General features: G+C 38.9%; 2 protein-coding genes across 2 annotated transcripts; both read right to left on the bottom strand.

Annotated features, from left to right (window-relative positions):
• Positions 1-1392: 1392 nt before the first annotated feature.
• Positions 1393-6218, bottom strand: rpl27 (ribosomal protein L27). The gene is made up of 5 exons (XM_066641987.1): positions 6143-6218; positions 5059-5141; positions 4477-4646; positions 2541-2651; positions 1393-1476 (listed from the first exon to the last, which is right to left on the bottom strand). The coding sequence occupies exons 2-5, from the start codon at positions 5137-5139 to the stop codon at positions 1428-1430; spliced, it is 411 nt and encodes a 136-aa protein (XP_066498084.1). The 5' UTR covers positions 5140-5141; positions 6143-6218; the 3' UTR covers positions 1393-1427.
• Positions 6219-8079: 1861 nt separating this feature from the next.
• rundc1 (RUN domain containing 1) lies at positions 8080-16534 on the bottom strand. The gene is made up of 6 exons (XM_066642924.1): positions 16344-16534; positions 15375-15702; positions 13790-13948; positions 13107-13305; positions 12286-12375; positions 8080-12023 (listed from the first exon to the last, which is right to left on the bottom strand). Exons 1-6 carry the CDS (start codon positions 16403-16405, stop codon positions 11149-11151), a joined length of 1713 nt encoding a protein of 570 aa, XP_066499021.1. The 5' UTR covers positions 16406-16534; the 3' UTR covers positions 8080-11148.
• Positions 16535-18518: the final 1984 nt, after the last annotated feature.

Genomic DNA, 18518 nt, shown 5'->3' with positions numbered 1-18518 from the left:
ATATATTGCTGCCTTTGAAGCATGTCTCAAATGTGATTTGGTTACAGGGACCTTCATGTGAATACACTGCCTTCGGAGGCATCAAGGTTATTACGTTCTTTTCAGACCCAGCCTGTGTCTTTGTTGTTCACCAAAGGTTCAAACTCTATAAATCCACTGTTTCAATGGACTTAGGGTCAAATTCTGCAGCTTAAACATCACATATTTCCCAAGGTTCATGTTTGTATATTAATTATTTTATAAAAATGAAAATAACAAAATAAAACCAATGCCATTGCCAGTGATGCTGCATTCACCCATAACCAGAACCGTAATTATTCTGTCACCCAGAATAATTTGTTTTTCTTCTTTTTTTATATCATTAAAATGTTCTCTTTTCTCTGGTAAAGTTAAGGTAGTGTAAGCTTGTGTCAATGGGAAACATGTTTCTTCTTTAATGTGAGGAATTCAACTGGACAATGTTTCTAAATATGGGTCCAATGTGATCTTAGCCACATTTGAAAATCACATTATAAAATCATGATTACTGGTTAATAACTTTATTTTCAGTGACTGCAGGCTCTTGCTGTTGTAATCAGATCAGAAGGCGTTTTAAAGAAAGTCTCTAAAATTATTTTATGAAGCAAAGAAATATTAAACCATGAACCAAAATATGTAAAAGTTCCATTTTAACTTGTATTTTCAAACTTTTGTTCATATTTCCAGTGATTACTTTGCAGGTTCATCACAAAAGAAATCCGAGTTGATGTGCTGAACCCCAAATGGAAATAAAATCCAAATTACCAAGGAAAAAAACCCCTGTATTTCAGATACAGCACAATGGATTGTAAAGTATGAACTAGGACATAAACTAATAAGATGTAAAGTTCCTTTTCATTGCAACTCGATTTTAAAACTCACTTCAGACTCGCATCCATCTCACTACATCCTATTTTCTGACATCATACACTAAGTGCAAGTCATGGCCAATCTCATTTCAGTTTGTTCTCCTTATGACAGCTATTACTCCTCACTGAAATATGTTCAGTGTCATGTTTCAAAACTTTTTAATGATTATATAAGTAAGGCCAAAAGAATGGTCACAGCACAGCTTCTGAAAGAAAACAAATTCTTCTTTAAGCTTCAGCTTCTTTAAAAACAAATATATAACACCAGCTGGTTCCAGAGCCACCAGGTACTAATTTTCTTTAACACTTCACACGTGTTCACATTACCTTCTTATATTTACTCTAAAAAAATCCAGATGATATAAATGGCACACTGGCAACTAAAGTCAATATAATACATTGTGTTCTATATCTGTATGAATGTACAATGCCTCAAATTAGATGAATTGCATAAAATATATAGGAAACCCAGAAATTAGCAACATGACAAAAACCAGAGACAAAATGGATTTTACAGCTTTATTAGAGAAACCAATAAATCTAGAATCGGAGCTTCTGGAAGAACCATTTGTTCTTGCCGGTCTTGTATCTGTAAAAGAAAAGAAAAAAAAAAGGATTCTTCAGTCACTCCATGAAACAATCTTATAAGGAAGCCATTTAATGATCAGTACAGAATCCTCCTCTCGAGTCATGAAACAGTGGCGAGGTTGTCTTTCCTCAAAAGTTCATATTTACACAACCTATGAAAACCCCACTGCCTCCATCAGGAGGAAACATCCTATCCAAAGATCAGGACAAGTGAAAAATTCTAATACATCAGCATTTATTTCCAAGTAATTTGGCACCATTTCTATTTCTTAGCTTGGGAATCTGTCACACAATGCAGACAGGGTACATGGACATTTTTTATTTTGCCAAAAAGGCAAATCAAAATTTGAAGCCTAGTCCAAATGTATACAAGCTGGTTTTTTAAATCCCCTTTTCCATATGAAAATGTCGAAACCAATCTGGTCTGCCACTCAGTGGCTCACACAACGACAAATCCATGTCCTTGACAAATAAAAATTCTCACACTCATTATGCATCAAAAAATTAGCTGTCCCGCCGGACCTCATCCGAAGCCCGTGTCATTGACGGCAGGGTTTGTGTGTAGCAATGATCCCTGTGACTCACTCTGACACCTCTGTTCACCATAAACTAAAAGCTAAAGCTAACTACGTTTGTGTTTTAATGTTACAGTATTCTTAGCAATTTGAGAACCAGCACTATTCTGGCTCTGACTGGAATATTACAATCGCATAAAAAGAAAAAAAAAATGAGTTGACAGTAACTTGACATTACACAACAAAAAAATGTCTACACCACATCACTGAAAACTAAGATTTCACTGATTGGGGAGGGGAAACATGATCTGATATAACTGGTTAATAAAAATATTCAAGGCCCAGAGGCTCTTGTTGATGTAATCACATGTCAAAAGACATTTTACATGAAGGAAACATTCAGTCATACAGCACAATCTTTGAACTGTTTTCAGAAAGATTTATGAACTGAATGACGCTGTCCTTCGCTGAAGCCTTACTGAACACGAGGCCTCAATGCAACTTCAGCAGCATGTTCTGTACTTGTGGCACATTTCCATGCAGTACTCACCTCTCCTCAAATTTAACCTTGGCCTCCCTCCTGGCTTTGCGCTTCAGAGCGGGATCCCTGAACACATCCTTGTTGACAACGGTTTTGTCCAGAGGAATGTCAACAGAGTACCTGCAGAGAGTCAGAACTGCTCTTTAACCTTTATTCATTAAACATAATGCAAATAAAAGCAGGAATTTCATAAGCATGGTCAGGTACTTTAATACAACTAAAGCCACCTGACACCCATGTAACTGTGTAATTTGTGTAACCACATAAGTACAGCAGTAAAAAAACAACATGACTTAATTCTATATAAATTTAAAGGATTCAATCTATATAAAGTATTTCGGTGAAAGCAGAAGAATTGTTTATCAACCGTACAAACTCACTAACACATTCGACACTGACCACTGGTTGCGGACTATGAAAATGCTGATGAACTGTAATGCACTACAAAATTATAAAGAATATGAACTGTGCCATCAGACACAAACAGTGCAGAAGGTTAAAGGGGGGTGGGGGGCAACTTTGAACTGAAAGATGAGATGACAAATCAGCTACCTCCTCACACACCTTTGATAACACAGCAACTACCATAACTTTATAAACACTTAAGCTGCTGAAAAAAGTGAGAGAAGACGCTAAATAGAAGTATAAATTTATTAGAGAGAGACACTGAGAATTCAGAGTGAAACCTCAGTGCACCCCATCTCTGAACAATATCTGAGAAACATTCGGGTTGCATAGAATTTAATATTTATCTACTGGGCTATTATATAATCAACTTTAAGTCTTTAAGTTTATAGTTATTTCGCAAAATCTCCCTCCTGCTTTCACCTTGATCCTCCAGTTCTTTATACACCTCAGAGGTTTGAACATCACTGAACACAATGGCACCATTTCAAGTAAAATCCTCTGCCTATAGTCACTGAAGTCATAGTCAGGCAACAAGTGTGTGTACACAAGAAACCTTACTCTCATTACTTTGGTTGAGAAGGCCACAGTGTATTATAATAAAATAGCGCCGGCAAAGCAGCAGAGTGAATCCCCTGTACTGACTTCTCTGTGCCAGTGACATAAGTAGGTGGGACTACATATTCACCAATGTTTCCACAAAGCTGCTGAAGTAAATTCAAGTTGAAATATACACAAACATCCAGAGTGAGTTTAAAGATGAATCGTCAGCAGATCTCTAAAGCTGTTGGGTTTAAATGTTACACTAAAGCCCAGAGACAGAACGCAACGATCCCAAGAGTTCAAGAACAGCAACAGAGCCTTCTATCTGCTCCAACATCAGCATCATGTCCTTTTCTTTGCTAACGTAAGCAAAAGGTCACGGCCACCTCGGGCCTTGTCATGTTTTAGAGCCATGGCATCAGCAACAAAAACCCAATCTTACTCTCCTTTCTCTTACTCTGCAAATATATTCCTGCTGTAATTATTCTGAACTATTTTGGCAGAGCTTTTTTTTTTTCTCATGCTTTGTCTCGCTGCTTAAGACTCCAAATGTAAAGATGACTTTATAAAGCTTAAATAACAAGAAACAGGAGGAATTTATACGGCTGCTGAAACCTTTTCAGAAATGTCCCTGAAACATTATGGTGTTTTCATACAGTAAGTGGCAGGAGTGAAAACAGACAAATCAGTTACCTTCTATGGAGTGAGTGGCAAGGAGCTGTGAAAGGTAATGCGAGCAATCTAAGCAACATGACAAAAATTAAGTTCTACTTAACCTTCATGGAAGTGAGCAGTGATGGCTAAATCTTTAACTTTCTACAAAAATCAATTTTACTATCAATTTTTAAGTTTCGGAGCATTTCTATTGGTCCATTCATCACGAAAGTTTGACCCAATAATGTTCCCTATGCCACTTCCATTCTCATTTCCAGGACTATGGCAAAAGCAGAGCCATGATACAGTGAGAATCAAGGTGAGTGCGCTTGTGGAAAGGTACCTGGTGGGCATCAGGTGGTTGTAGTTGTAGACCTTAACGAAAGCCTTGATCTTGGACCTCTTGGCGATCTTCTTCTTGCCCATGTTTGTGGTGACTTTCCGGGGGTAACGGTCGATCCCAGAAACCAGAGCATGACTGTAGGGACGGTCAGTCGTTCCATCATCAATATTCTGCAACAAGCACAGCAATATAAGGATAAGTGGTTACAGAATTTTACAAGAGCTGTGCTCCAAGTGCACTGCATCTACTTTGTCCAGGTAGCAGCTCACCACATTTCAAATTGGTGTTCCTTATTTTCTCCTCATGCTTAAGTTTCTAATCAAGTTTATTTGGGACAAAACATTCAAACATGCCCGTCAATGTCTCCTGAAAACGGTGTCCTTTTTAGAGGCTTGAGTCCAGAACAGTCCCGTATCCATAGGTCCCACTGTGCTGAGCTCACCTGAGACCCAAGTCCAACTATAACAACTGTTCTGTGTAGTTTCTATGATCACTGCTGAGTCTAAGAGTCTTAATCTTTAGAGGCTTGAGGCTTCAGTTAAACGCTGAGGTACAGATATTAACGAGGTTTCCAGGTCTCACCTTGACAATGACAGCTTTGCGTCCGGCGTATCGTCCAGCCAGGACCATCACCACCTTCCCAGGTTTCATGAACTTGCCCATCTCTGTGGGTGGAAAAGAAAATAAGATGTTAACACTTCTACAACAAAGGAGTCCACACAAACTACAGAATCAAAGCACTTTTGGTCATTTTTACAAAATTTGCTTCAATTCCACTGCGTCTTTTTGTAATGAAGGGGGCTACGAGGTAAACAAAGTGGTCAGGTGTGAAATGTTTTGTTGTAGAGAAAGTTGAGGGTCAGAACCAGACATCCACCTTTGGAAGCTACTGGACAAAATGTTTATTACTAAGTCGCAAAACAGTTATAACAACTTTGGTCCTAAATGTTATATTTACACACACTCAAGATGAGGATGTATATGAGATTTGAAGTGGCAAACCAGCCCAAATTTAGCTTCCGTCTTCATGCATTACATTTTTAAACTGCTCTGAATGAATCTGCTTACATCTCTGTCCCTTAACTAAACACAACAGAGTGAAAAGCCAGTCAATTTAAGCTTTAAACATGGAACATTTTAGGTATGATAAACATAGCACACACCAATGTTAGCCCTGTTCAGATCAAACCTGGAGGATTAACATCAGGGGCTAATGTGATTCCAGGACGGACAAAGAAAGCTGGAACGACTATGGAGTACTCAATAACGAATAAGATGTTTTACGTGTAAAGAGCTAGATGTGCATGAGGAACCCTGCGGTACTGTAGCTAAATAACGTGTTAGGTGGCTACTAAACAACACATTTAAAGCCCATTAGACAATAACGTTAATTTGACATTTAACTAAGAAACGGTATTCATATAGTGTGTGATGTATTTATTTTCTGAACCCTGGCCCGGAGTTCACTGTCCAGACACGTAAAACGCGACATACGCCGATACACATAAATCTGCTTATTTCTATTTAAAGTATCACGAAGTACACATAGATGAAATCACAGAATTAATATTAAGCACTTTCCTTCGCGACACACTGCGTAAAATTGTGCGAAAGAGTGAGTTTAAAGGTGGATGGAACTGGATTATTTTATCGAGTTTAAACTTACTGATCTGAGTCTACAGGCGACGGCAGCAAGAAAGGAAGCTAATAGGGCGGGGCTAAACTTTGACATCGCCGAACGTGACGCACCTCCTGTCTTCTCAGACTCTGATTGGCCAGGAATGCAGGCATGTTACGGACGCGTTTCAAAACGCATTTTCCTCACTACTTAGTGCACTCATAAGGGCGCATCTTGGCTGTGGCCATTTTGTAGTGCCCGACTGAACAGGAGCGGCAATGTTCCAAATTATAACTAGAGGGGGAAAGTTCGTGAACGAACTTAGAATTTGGCTTGTCACATAGTGCTAGCATCGTGTCCACATTAGCTTATATGCTGCTTAATGGCTATGACTTTAAATTTATAGAACAATCTATCCGATACTACCCAATACTAATAATATTAAAATACCACTAGCTTAAAGAGACTGCCAATATACTTTGACACCTTACAAAATATTCAGCTTAAAAAAAAATTTAAATTATACTTCCACATTAAATAAATGACAATTTCAAATAACCTTTAAAACCTTAACAAGATCGCCAATGCATTTTGATTGTCACCTTTTAAAAAAATCCACCTTAAGAAAAAACTATTTAATAAATTAATTTAATTATTTTATTATTTTACCTGTGACATTAATAGAACAATCAAGCCAATATCCACCTTAAAAATCCGCTGTTAGAAAGGTGAAATTTAAAACATTCCACTTTTTAAAAAAATAAATCCACATTTAAAAATGGCCATTTAAATAAAATAAATTTAAATAAATGACCACAGCAAAAAATAATTAAAACCTTAAAAAGACCACCGATACATTTTTGATTGACACATGTTAAAAATTCTACCTTAAGAAATCCACAATTTTATTAAAATTTCCATCTTAAAACAACAATGTTATTTGGATTTTCAACTTAAAGATGACCTTTAAAATCTTAGAGACTGCATATTTCTGTGTCCCTCACACCCCTCCACCTCCCTTTCTCTAACTCACACACACACAGCTGAAGGACTGAGAGAGATTCACAATTCAATGAATTTCTATGGGGGCACACCCTCCAAACAAATGCTTATAGCTCAAAATATTTTACTGTTCCTTTTTTAACCAAAGATAGCAACAAGGAAACTCTGGGGATCTATCTGGTTTTTTCATTTTGAGCAAGAATTGATTGTGTCATGATGAGTTAATCACAGAACAAATCTTTGAAAAACTGCCCGCTGAGATGCTCTGAAATACATTGGGAAACACTATGGGAGCCAAAACCCTCCCTTGTACCGAACAAAAACTCATAACTCAAAAACCATATTTTCAAATGTTCCCATATTCAGCTGAAAGTATAAGGAAGTTATGGGTAAATGTTTGGCTGAAAATGGAGTAGTGCAATAGGGTCAGAGATATTAATTTCAATTCATTCCTATAGAAGAAGTGTACACACCCTCCAAACTAATGCTCATAGCTCGGAAAAGTTTTCCGAAATGGCTTAACCGAATATACTGTTACAATAATGACACTTTGGGGATCGACTTAGTGTAAAATTTGCAGTTTGAGCAAGAATTTATCACGTTATGGCTAGGTTAATCACAGAACAAATTTTTGAAACTCTGCGCGCTGAGCCGCTCTGAAAATACATTGGGAGTTTTCGCTTGTTTTTTTACTTAGTGCTCTTATGTCTCAGTGCACATTGTGTTTGTTTTGGTGTGTTTAACCTCATCTTTGCGCTCTTACATAAATGGGGGGTAACAAACTAAGTGGTCAAGTGATTATTTATGTCCCTTTAATTCTTAAAACCCAGTGAAATCACAGAAATATGTTTAGCAAGTTGTTTGGAAGTTTTATTCAGGTTTGAGGTCCATTGACTATATAATAAACAGAACTCTACTAAATAAAATTGGACAGACTTACCATCATTTTTTAAATAAAGCGAGTAAACAGAATCAATTCAATTTTCAGTTTAAATGATAATTATATATATTTTCTTAAATCTGAGAAAAAAAATGATACAAAGATTCAGAGAATTAACAACAAAACAAGATCCAAAATAAGAGATTAAGAGATAAATGAAATTAAGGAGAACAGAAACATGCACAACGCTAAAATAAAACACATAATTTGACACTAATGGAAAATCATACTTTGAACAAAAGTGCTAATTACGTAAGGAAAACACAAAACATGAAATATTAATATGAAATTACAGGATAAATGCAAAGAATACAAACAATCCTACAGTACCTTTATATATTACTTTCATTAGGTCATATTTGTAGCCAATAAACTTTATCATGCTGGAAAAACAATGAAAAAAAAAAAACAGGTTAACAAACGTAATACATGCACTCATTACATCTAGCGTTTATTATATACCAAGGCATTAATATTCCTAAATTTCAGATTAAACAAGGAAAAAACAAATGCTAGATGCTACAGCAGCTGGAACACAGTGGTTGGACAGAGTAGTGGATAATACATTCAGTATCATAGTAGAACAATTGTCCTAAAATTTGAAGGAAAATCAAAAGAAAGAATTTCTCATCACACAGCACTTTCTGCTCTCACAAGCGAACATCCCCATAATCCAAGTGATTCACTGAAAGTTACACTCACATCTTCAGTTCAGACGGTTCTCTAGCAGCAAAACAAGCAAGCCTTTGTCCAGGTCCCCGTGGCCTGGAATATAATCCGCCTGGTCTTAAACGTCAGGTGGTCGTTAATGGAGTCCACCACAGAAGAATGAAGGCAAAGCCAGATAAATTCAGAAATGGTTTAAATATTCTTTATATTTCAATGGAATGGTTGAGATATGGATTAAATAAACACGATGTAGAGTGGGTTTGGTTCAGTGTGAAATGCTCAATTTCTGAGGACATATGTGTATGAATTTGTAGCATTTTTAAGACGACTGAACCACAAACTTTCCAATACCTACTTGGGCTAAAAAATATCTTGCATTAACACGCATTAAATTAATGATTTGTTTCCCCACGCAAGCTTAATATTAATAAAAATCAGCTAAAATGTTTAGTTGATTAATAAAAATCAACTAAAACCTTGCACATCTGCAGCACATCTGCATGGCTGATTTTGGTGACAGCTTTTAAACTAGGCCTACAACAACATCTGTAACACGTGATATGGTTGAGCGGCAATGTCAGTAACGGCCCAGTGTCACACTCAGACCCCACAGTGTTGTTATTCTGTAAATGGTGACATGCCCATAGAGAGAATTCTGGATCTAATCTGTAGTTCTCTATGACTGAAATGAACTGGAAATGCTGCTATCGCACATGGTGTTAAACAGAACTGCTCAAAACTCACCATGTTTAGTTCTAAGCACATTTTCTACTGAATTTAATTAATCTCTTAATTTAAATGTAATTTAATAGTCAGAATATGAATATTGCTACATAAATAACACTGGAAAAATTGACAAAAATCCTCACACACATACACAGACACACATGCAGGCTTTGCCCAATATGGAACAGGCTGAAGTTTGACGAGCTGCTGCTGTTTTAAAAGTGTTGAAGTTTAAAAGTAGAGTTCCTTAAAGGGAACTTCTATGTCAATGCACACAAGTGTTTGCTCAGCTGTAACAACAATAGGACAAAATAATTCTGGTTTTGAACGGTTTTGTTTACCACACAGCGACTTCTAAAAATCTCGTACATTTTTATTATTGAGAAATAAAGGGATTCCTAATATGGGTGTCATTAGAGCTTCTATACAAATTCATTGTCTATGAAACAAGATTATTAGATTGCACCTGAAATGATGGATATATTAGACACACTCCAGGTACCTCTCAGGTGCCTGTTTCTAAAACACATTTATGTAATGTTCAACCAGTTCAAACATGTCATCATTAATTGTGGCACAAAAACACTATGTCCACCTACAGACTCTGCCCAGAAATGCATTCTTTAGCTGCAGTTATTGTTTTGGAGTTTTGTAGCTGTTTATTTTCATTACAACACTTACTTTATGGCAGTGAAATTAAACCAAAAGTGTACTCCACACCAGAACAGCGCAATATTTTCATTATTCACTGAACAGTAGACGTGGGCTTAACATCCTTCTCAATGTTTTATTTCTTTTTCAGTCATTACATAATCATCTTTAGTTCTATTTCTTCTTCTTTATTTACAGTTTATTTAATTGTTCGTTTTTTGATCAGTGTCTGAACACTGGTGTATGTTCGATATTATTTTTAAAATGAAAACACAAACACAGATTGCGTTACAATATTATATTGTCTCATTGTTTTTAATGTGATTTGTGCTCCTGTTCTGTAAGACTCCTCCAACCTAGCAACTGTTGCTAAGAGAGTGCATTATGGGCAGAGAGTGAGCAGGCCTGTGGTAAATACAGCAGAGACGGATTCATCTTAGACATTTTAAAGAACATCTGATCAGTTTTCTTCAAGAAAAGTAACTGATGATTTTATACTCAGAAGTTTATGTGCAGAAGTTTGGACACACCTGGTTACCTGTTTCTTTAAATGAGAATAAATCTCACAGCTCACCACAGCCTATAGAGGGCAGCAGAAACAACCAAAACACAAAGCTCTCATTTTAGCCATTTTGGCCTGTTGTCCTTGTTCTCTGCTCATTTTTGCTGGTTTTGCATCATTCACTCATTTTTCTGCTCATAAAAACCTGACTAGGCTTTCGTATATCACAGTTTGTGTGTTGGCACACTCCAGATCCCTACATTAACAAGCTAATGCACTGTAAATTTGATTTTTAAAAATAATTCTTTCCTTTTAAGTCATAAAAGGAGGCCTGAAGATTGTTAGCTTATTTTACAGAACATCAAAACATGATTTTTGACCACACCACGGGTGCTCAAACCTTTGCACACATTTTTACCTCGCAACAGTAGTGAAATCACACGACCACAAAAATAAACAGACACAAGGCTCTCTTCTGTTTCCAGCATTTCCCATCAGTCTAAAAAAAAAAAAAGTCAAGACACTGCAGCTACATTCAATGCCTTGCCCTCCCTCGTCCAAGGATCAAAATGCGTCTTTGATATTTTTGAGCTGACGCACAGCCAGGTCCACAGGGAGATTGAATTTAAGGTGGCTGAGGCGTCCCAGGATCCTCAGCGCTCCCTCGAAACCAGTCTGGGCCATGTAGCTCCACGGCTGGTAGTGGGAGTGGACTAAAGAGCTGGACTTGCACAGGAGATTGACCCAGGACACCAGCCTCTGCTCATTGAGGGCCATACACACCAGGGCCTTGAATTCCGAGTCGGCGCTGCGTTTGTACCGTCCGTGTTCACGAAGAACGCTGTGGATGGCCCAGAGAAGGGATTGTTTTGGTGTTACAGTCACTTTACTGCCCCCTAGAGGCAAGCTGAAAGACTGCGATAGCTGACGGGCTGGAGATTCTACGAAAGCCTGTCCATTTTTCGAGTGATAGTATTTAACAAACAGTTCCCAGGGATGCAGTGTCTGGGAGGAGGAGGTAAACGGCAGTAAACAGGAGATAGGCGCCAGGACGAGGCTCATCCCCTGAGAGGGGCTATAAAGGCCGTGCGCTAAAATATCACGCAACGCCACCGCCAGGTCTTTCCTCACCAAAGCCGTGAGCTCATCCCCAGAAGAGCAAAGGGAATTACTGGATGTGTAGTTGACCACATGCTCTTCAAGATTAGACGGCTGCCTCTGAGAAGCTTCAATCCTCACCTTCTCCACAGCGCCCTCTAACTTCTGCAGCAGAGCTCCGTAATCCTGTGTGCCGGCTCCTCCATGAGGCCATGCGTTTGGTTGCATTCGGCCTGCTGCACAGCCAAACTGACTCATAGCGAAGATCTGCAGCACAGCCAGAGCCCTCTGGATCAGCTGCAGGCCAGTCTCACGCAGACGCTCTGCCTCAGCTGGGTCCACTGCAGGCAGGAGAGAAAAAGGGCTCAAATTAATCAAAGGGTTAATCAAAAGAATTCACAACAGGACATATTAATACTGTATCATTTAAGCTCTCTACAAGGATGCATATTTACAGCATAATTATGGACAAAGCTATGACCGCAAAACCCCTTAACTCAACAATTAATTAAATATATAGCAGTTACACTGGCCAATCGTCCCCATCGAATAGTTTATCATTCTCAAAAACAAAAGTGAAAATCAGAGGTTAGTAAAACTGACCTTGCTTCACGCCTCCTTGAGCACGAGGTTTAGTGCCGGAAGCCTGCTGACCCTTCCCTCCCTCCGACTGAACTGGGCTCCCCACCTCATCTGAGAGAGAAGCATCAAGGTTAGAATAGTCACAGTTTAGTTCAGTTAAATATATTAATTATATGACTTTCCAAAAGATTCAACAATCAATGGAGAACTGCAGCTCCATTGGAGTGAAAGATTGTACAGCAGAAAATCTAGATAACTACATTTTACCTAGATAAGACATGATTAAGCTTTAGGCATTTAAGCATTAGGCATTTTTAGATAATCAAAAAAAGGAATGGAGATACAAGGATTTGTCCCAACAATAATGACAGGGAAGTATGGGCTTATACTTACTGCTACAAAACTTCAAACCTCAAAATTCAAAGTATAGTAAAGTAAAGTATAATGTCCACTATAAAGTTAATAGCTGATATGACCACTGTATATGTATTTAATCACTTGTTTATTGGGATCTAGGTCTAGAGCCTTTTTCACAAATGAACTCAGGAGAAACTTTGGAGAATCAGGTCAGGAGTAGTCCTTTTACACATGTAGCTGTGAGGCATGAGGCGATCACATGCAGGAGATACAGAGGAATTCTCTGGAACATTAGCGGCTCTGTTCACACATGCACGCTCTCTGACATTACCCGGATTTGTATTAGGGCTCTAGCAGAATAAAGTCTGGGACAAATGTTACAGGTTTCTGGGTTACCATACATGTGTGCAAGGAGCTAAGAACTTGTTCATAGTGTGTGTGTGTGTGTGTGTGTGTGTATTCTACAGCCCATCTTTGCTCCTCACCCTGTATGAAGTTGATGAACATTTCCAGGTCTCTGATCTGAGTTTTGAGCTGCTCCACCAGCTGCTCTTTGACTCTGACTGGATTAACAATCTGAGCAATAGCTGTGTCCACTCGCTGCCGCAGCTCCTCGGGGGTCAGCTTCCCGATGTCCTCATTCAGATTCACGTCCAGCTTCTTAATCAATTCGTCAATAATCACCTGGAGATATGGAGGATTTAACACATTTACATTACATTTGTGGCATTTAGCAGAGGATCCAGAGCAGCTTACAATTATAAACATACTACAGCGGTAGGTGAATGTAGGGTTGAAAGCTACGGTTCAATTCCCTGCTCAGGGAATATCAACATACTACCCCAAAAGAAGTACACAGGATGGTGTTCTAAAGTCTCTGCACTTGAAGCCAGAAGCATAGTAGAATCTGAACGTCCCATTTCATCTGTGTTTTCAGCACTCAAAAATGTGACTGGGTGGTCTTGTTTCACCATGTGTGTGTTGGTGTGCTCTATATTCACACATTAACAAGTGACTTATTCTGAATACGTCCCCTTAAAAAATATTTCTAAACATACACTATGAATATAATGTGCACAATACTTCAGACAGAACTGAAGGGGGCGAGGCGTGACAGATAAATAGCTTCGGATGCAAGACTGCTGTGAAGTTAGAAGAGGTGGTGTACCCTCTGTCTCTCCATGACGACAGACTGAGGCAGTGAGTCATAGCTGCCCTCCTGATAGGCGAAGCGCTCCAGGTCGTCCAGCTGCGTTTTCAGCTGAAAGATCAGCTCCTTCTGCTTCTCTCTCTGAGCCTCCAGACGCTCACGTTTCTCCCTCTCGCTCTGTACAGACACACACAGACACATAACTGATGTGATTTTGACTACAGCTTTGTTTCAGTATTAATGCCTGACAATCAACCAAACTACACACATACAGTCATGACAACAACACAGAGCCCAATACATTAGCTCAATCGCAGGAGCCCATGCGAGGGAGATGTGCAAACAGCAGAGAGATTGTGGCGTTTATACTCACCAGCTCCTCCTACAAGCAAAGCATGTCAGGAAACAAAGGAACAAGTGGTCATTTAACATGAAATGTCCACTTTAAGGTACATTGTGTGTTTATCCTTTAGTGTGTGTGTGTGTGTCTATTTTTCTGTGTATACTTCTCCTTTAGTGTGTCTGTGTCCCTCTCACTCTGTGTGCATGATTCTCCTTTAGTGCAAGTGCCTTATTCTGTTTGCTTCACCTGTTTAAGTCTGTGGTTCCTTTTGTGTGTCTCTTTTTGAGTACCTCTATTTTTGTGTGTATTTCAAATACTGTGTGTATATATATATATATATATATATATATATATATATATATATATATATATATATATATATATATATATATATATATATATATATATATATATACACACACACACATATATACATACATATACATACACACACAACAAAGGAGTATTAAGTTTATTACTTATTTACTGCTTTTTGTGCAAAATGAAAACGCAATTTTAGCTTCTGGAAAACTACGTAAACTTCATCACTTCAAAGGTGATTCTCTGTGTAAAGTATTCGGAAACTTGTTAGTAACTGGAATGGCGCCATCATATTTAAAGCTCTATAAATAGCAACTGAGCCCCTTCAAGACCGGTGTGCTCTGATAACACGTCTCAAAATAAAAGTCCTTTAATCAGGCACAGAGCTTTTCATTTCCTGTGTGTGTTCAGGGCTGTGATTGGTTACTGGTTTGTGTTTATCTTCAGCACTGGAGCTGTGTGCCCTAGAGTGATGTAGGGGATGAAACAGAGTTTTATTTATACCGATCATTTCACAAGGAAGTATAGAAAGCCGTTTGTAGCTGTCCACACACGTTTGAACATGTGGATAGTGTGTTTTGTCCTCGCACTCAAAAATGAATTAAGGTAAGATTTGGTATTTTTGCTCCTGGGCTCTCCCCACAGTTGAAGAGTGTAATTCTATTTTTACAGCACTGTCACTCTGAAGAGAGAGGGGAGGGAACAAGGTGTGTTTTCCTAGTTGTACATAGTGCCACTTCTGCAGTGCTCAGCCTAGTGTAGCAAGACAGAAGCTCTATTCTCCCTATTACAGGTCAGTTAAGCTGAAATGTTAAGGTAAATATATTTAAAAGAGCCACATTAATGCAAGTGTGGTCTCCGTCTTTATGTGTTGAGAGTTATGTACTGTTTTAATTTAACGGTAATATAAGACACCCTCATCTTCCTCCTCCTTCTCACCGGGTTTTCTTTGGCTCTGAGGCCAAGGACGTGTGGACAGCCGCGGAAGGCGAACTCTTCCAGCTCCTGGAGCATGCGCTGGCGTTCCTTCTCATCCGCCGGTGCTCGGGCCACCTGCTGCAGCCGAAACTGTACCTGAGCGAAGTGAGAGCTGACGGCCAGCAGAGCAGCCCTCATCTGCTCTCTCTCTTCCTGCAGACGCTGCAGCTGTGCAGATGGAGGGATGGCATCCAGCTCCAGAGAGGCTTGGTCCATCCTGCCTCGTCCACAGCTCCACTGCTGCTCCACCTGCTCCTCAGGGCTCGCCACTGCCCCCACAGGAGCCCACCTACAGAAATAATGTCCAGACAGAAGGAAATCAGGAAGACTCATGAGAAAACAAGGCTATGATTTCAGCCAAATGTGGGCTAGAGGGGTATAAAATCCCCCACACCTGAGTGAAATCATAGTCTTGGGTAACTCTTCTGAAAGGGAGAATATTTAAAAGTAGTTTGTTCCCTTCCATCACTCCAGAGAACACCGTTCCACTGTTACAGGATACAGATATAAAAGGATAAGCACATATACAGAGATAGTAAGTTTCAGAGAAAATGCTGATATATTATTATGAGAGAGTATGTCGTAATTATGAGATACAGAAAATATTATGTAGTGATTCTGTAAGTTATAATTATGATGTAAAGGTATCATCATTATTAAGTAGTAAATCTAAGTTATGAAATATAGGAGATGCTGAATCATTATTATGAGATAGAAAGTTTCTACTGAATGCTGTGAAATGTAGTTTAATATAAATAATGAGAAACTTTTTCCCTTTTTTGTCTCACAAATAGTCTGTGCTTGTTTTCGGGTGGTGAATGGGTTTACAAAAGGGGTAGGAAACAGGTTTCTTCCATTTTAAGATCAAATCTGTGGGTACAAATATTTACTAAACGATATGTTAGACACAAACGAGCTCCAAAGACTCACCTCTCCCCGGACACAGCTCCCACAGCCTCGCTGTCCGACTGCGACAAATCTTCTGTTGACATTTTTAACAAGATATAAACACGACACAACAACGAACTGCGGTTTTATCATCAGCTCACGGTGAAAACGACACCTTTAAACTCCATCTTCTAGCTGAACAGCTGCTATCGGCGTAAAAAACGACCCACGGATTAGCCCGTTGCCGATTCCACAATGATTCGACTCATTTGAATAGATTCTTGTAAATGAATCAAACGAATTGAATCAGCCTCACCAACGTGAATCAGTAAACTTCACATTTATGTTTAAGAAATTTGGCAGAGACTCTATTGCAAAGCGACTTAGATTTTAATCCTGTTACAAATGTTGGTAAAGGCAGTATATAATTAATAATTATATATTAATTAAATAATTAAATAAATAGGCCTTTAGGCGGCATGATGGTGCACCAGGTAGTGTCCCTGTCACAGCTCCAGGGTCCTGGAGATTGTGGGTTCGAGTCCCGCTCCGGGTGACTCCAGGTCTGTGAGGAGTTTGGTGTGTTCTCACAGTGTCCCCGTGGGTTTCCTTCGGTTGGTAGGTGCATTGGGGGTGTGGTTCCTTCCTTGCGCCCAGTGATGGGTGGGTAGGCCACAGACACACTGCGACCCTGAAGTGGATTAGCGGTTTCAGACAATGAATGAATGAATAGGCCTTTAAAACGACACTAAGCAATATTCTGCCTGTGTTATTATAGTTCACTTTCCTAGCCAGCAAATGTTCATTCATTGTCTGTAACCACTTATCCAAATTAGTGAATGTGGTGAGTTCAGAACCTACCCAGAATCATTGGGTGCAAGGCAGAAACACACTCTGCTGGGAGTGCCAGTCCTTCACAGGGCGACACACACTCACTCACACCTATGGAAACTTTTGAGTCGCCTATCCACCTACCAATGTGTGTTTTTGGACCATGAGAGGAAACTGGAGCACCCGGAGGAAACCTACACTGACCGGGTCCTACCTCCAGGTCCTCGGAGCTGTATAACTGCAAAACTACTTGCTGCGCCACACTGCCACCACCAGCAAAGGTTGTGCATCCTGAATCTCAGCCTGAAGTCATTACTAAAGGCGACCTCTAAGGGTCAAAGAGGTGAATCACAACAGCAAACCATAAACTCTAAATTGCTGATACCCACTTGCTGTGTACATCCCTCTCCTATATTACTCTCTGCTTTGCAGAGATATCTACATGGGGTCAGGGAAAACTGTTTTATAGCAGGTTTTCTCAGGCACAGATTGCACTTTGTCCACCTGTAATTGCTAAAACCTACAAATTGTCAATTTGTAATTGCTAAAACCTAAATTAACAAATTTAAATCATATTCTTCAGTTTTTACACAATACACAAATAAAATAAATAAATAAATGACAGTAAATAAAAATAAAACAATATATTTGTTATGTTTTAATATGTAAATGTAATAGAATAAAATCGCATAGTGCACCTTTAAAAGAACAGTGATTTTAAAAAATGCAGATGTAAATGAAAATAGGAAATATATTGGCTTTCCTTGCAATAAATTAATTTTATTTAAATAACATATTAATAACGTTCTTAAAACTACAGTTATATTTTTTAAGAAATAGCTGAAAGTATTTTTCGAGTATTGAATCATTTGGGTGTTACTGAATTGTTCACTCCATAGCAAAATGAATCGATTGAATCAATCTTTTGATTCGTTAAAACTTCTAGTTCAATGAACACACATCAATCTGCGACCTGTAAAACATGTGCGGCCGCTCCGTGAACGCGCTTAGGCCCCATCCAATTCGTATACAAATCAGCGTATGCCGCCTCCGATTTGGCCAAAGCGTGGTGACGTCAGTGTAACGCAGGACTCCTCCGTAGGGTCAGGGCTGAACCCAAATACACTCTCACTCCTTTTGTAGTGCAGTATGTATGTCATGAATTGATCATTTTTAAAGCCAAAGGACATATTTCAACCTTAAGTAAAAGTAATTTTTATTAAGGGCTAAGTTTCCCGACTCACTCTATAAACGTTAATGCATTTTATTTGTTTAGAAATTCAAAGCTTAATTATTTAGGATTGCACTTTGTAGGTTATAGAGCTCCAATTCGGACACAGCTTCAGTTAGAGCGTCTCATTCAATGTTTGGGGTGATTCATTCATG

Source organism: Hoplias malabaricus, chromosome 13 (genome assembly GCF_029633855.1).
Source record: "Hoplias malabaricus isolate fHopMal1 chromosome 13, fHopMal1.hap1, whole genome shotgun sequence".
Classification (NCBI taxonomy): domain Eukaryota; kingdom Metazoa; phylum Chordata; class Actinopteri; order Characiformes; family Erythrinidae; genus Hoplias; species Hoplias malabaricus.
This window is presented reverse-complemented; position numbering and strand designations above follow the sequence as displayed.

Excerpts from the sequence above, each read along its gene's own strand:
- rpl27 (XM_066641987.1), bottom strand. The coding sequence starts at position 5,139 with ATGGGCAAGTTCATGAAACCTGGGAAGGTGGTGATGGTCCTGGCTGGA. Across the intron at positions 4,647-5,058 it reads GCAAAGCTGTCATTGTCAAG|AATATTGATGATGGAACGAC; the intron begins GTGAGACCTGGA and ends TGCTTGTTGCAG. Across the intron at positions 2,652-4,476 it reads AACCACCTGATGCCCACCAG|GTACTCTGTTGACATTCCTC; the intron begins GTACCTTTCCAC and ends GACTCTCTGCAG.
- rundc1 (XM_066642924.1), bottom strand. The coding sequence starts at position 16,405 with ATGTCAACAGAAGATTTGTCGCAGTCGGACAGCGAGGCTGTGGGAGCT. Across the intron at positions 12,376-13,106 it reads GTTCATCAACTTCATACAGG|ATGAGGTGGGGAGCCCAGTT; the intron begins GTGAGGAGCAAA and ends CTTCTCTCTCAG. Across the intron at positions 12,024-12,285 it reads TCAAGGAGGCGTGAAGCAAG|TGGACCCAGCTGAGGCAGAG; the intron begins GTCAGTTTTACT and ends TCCTGCCTGCAG.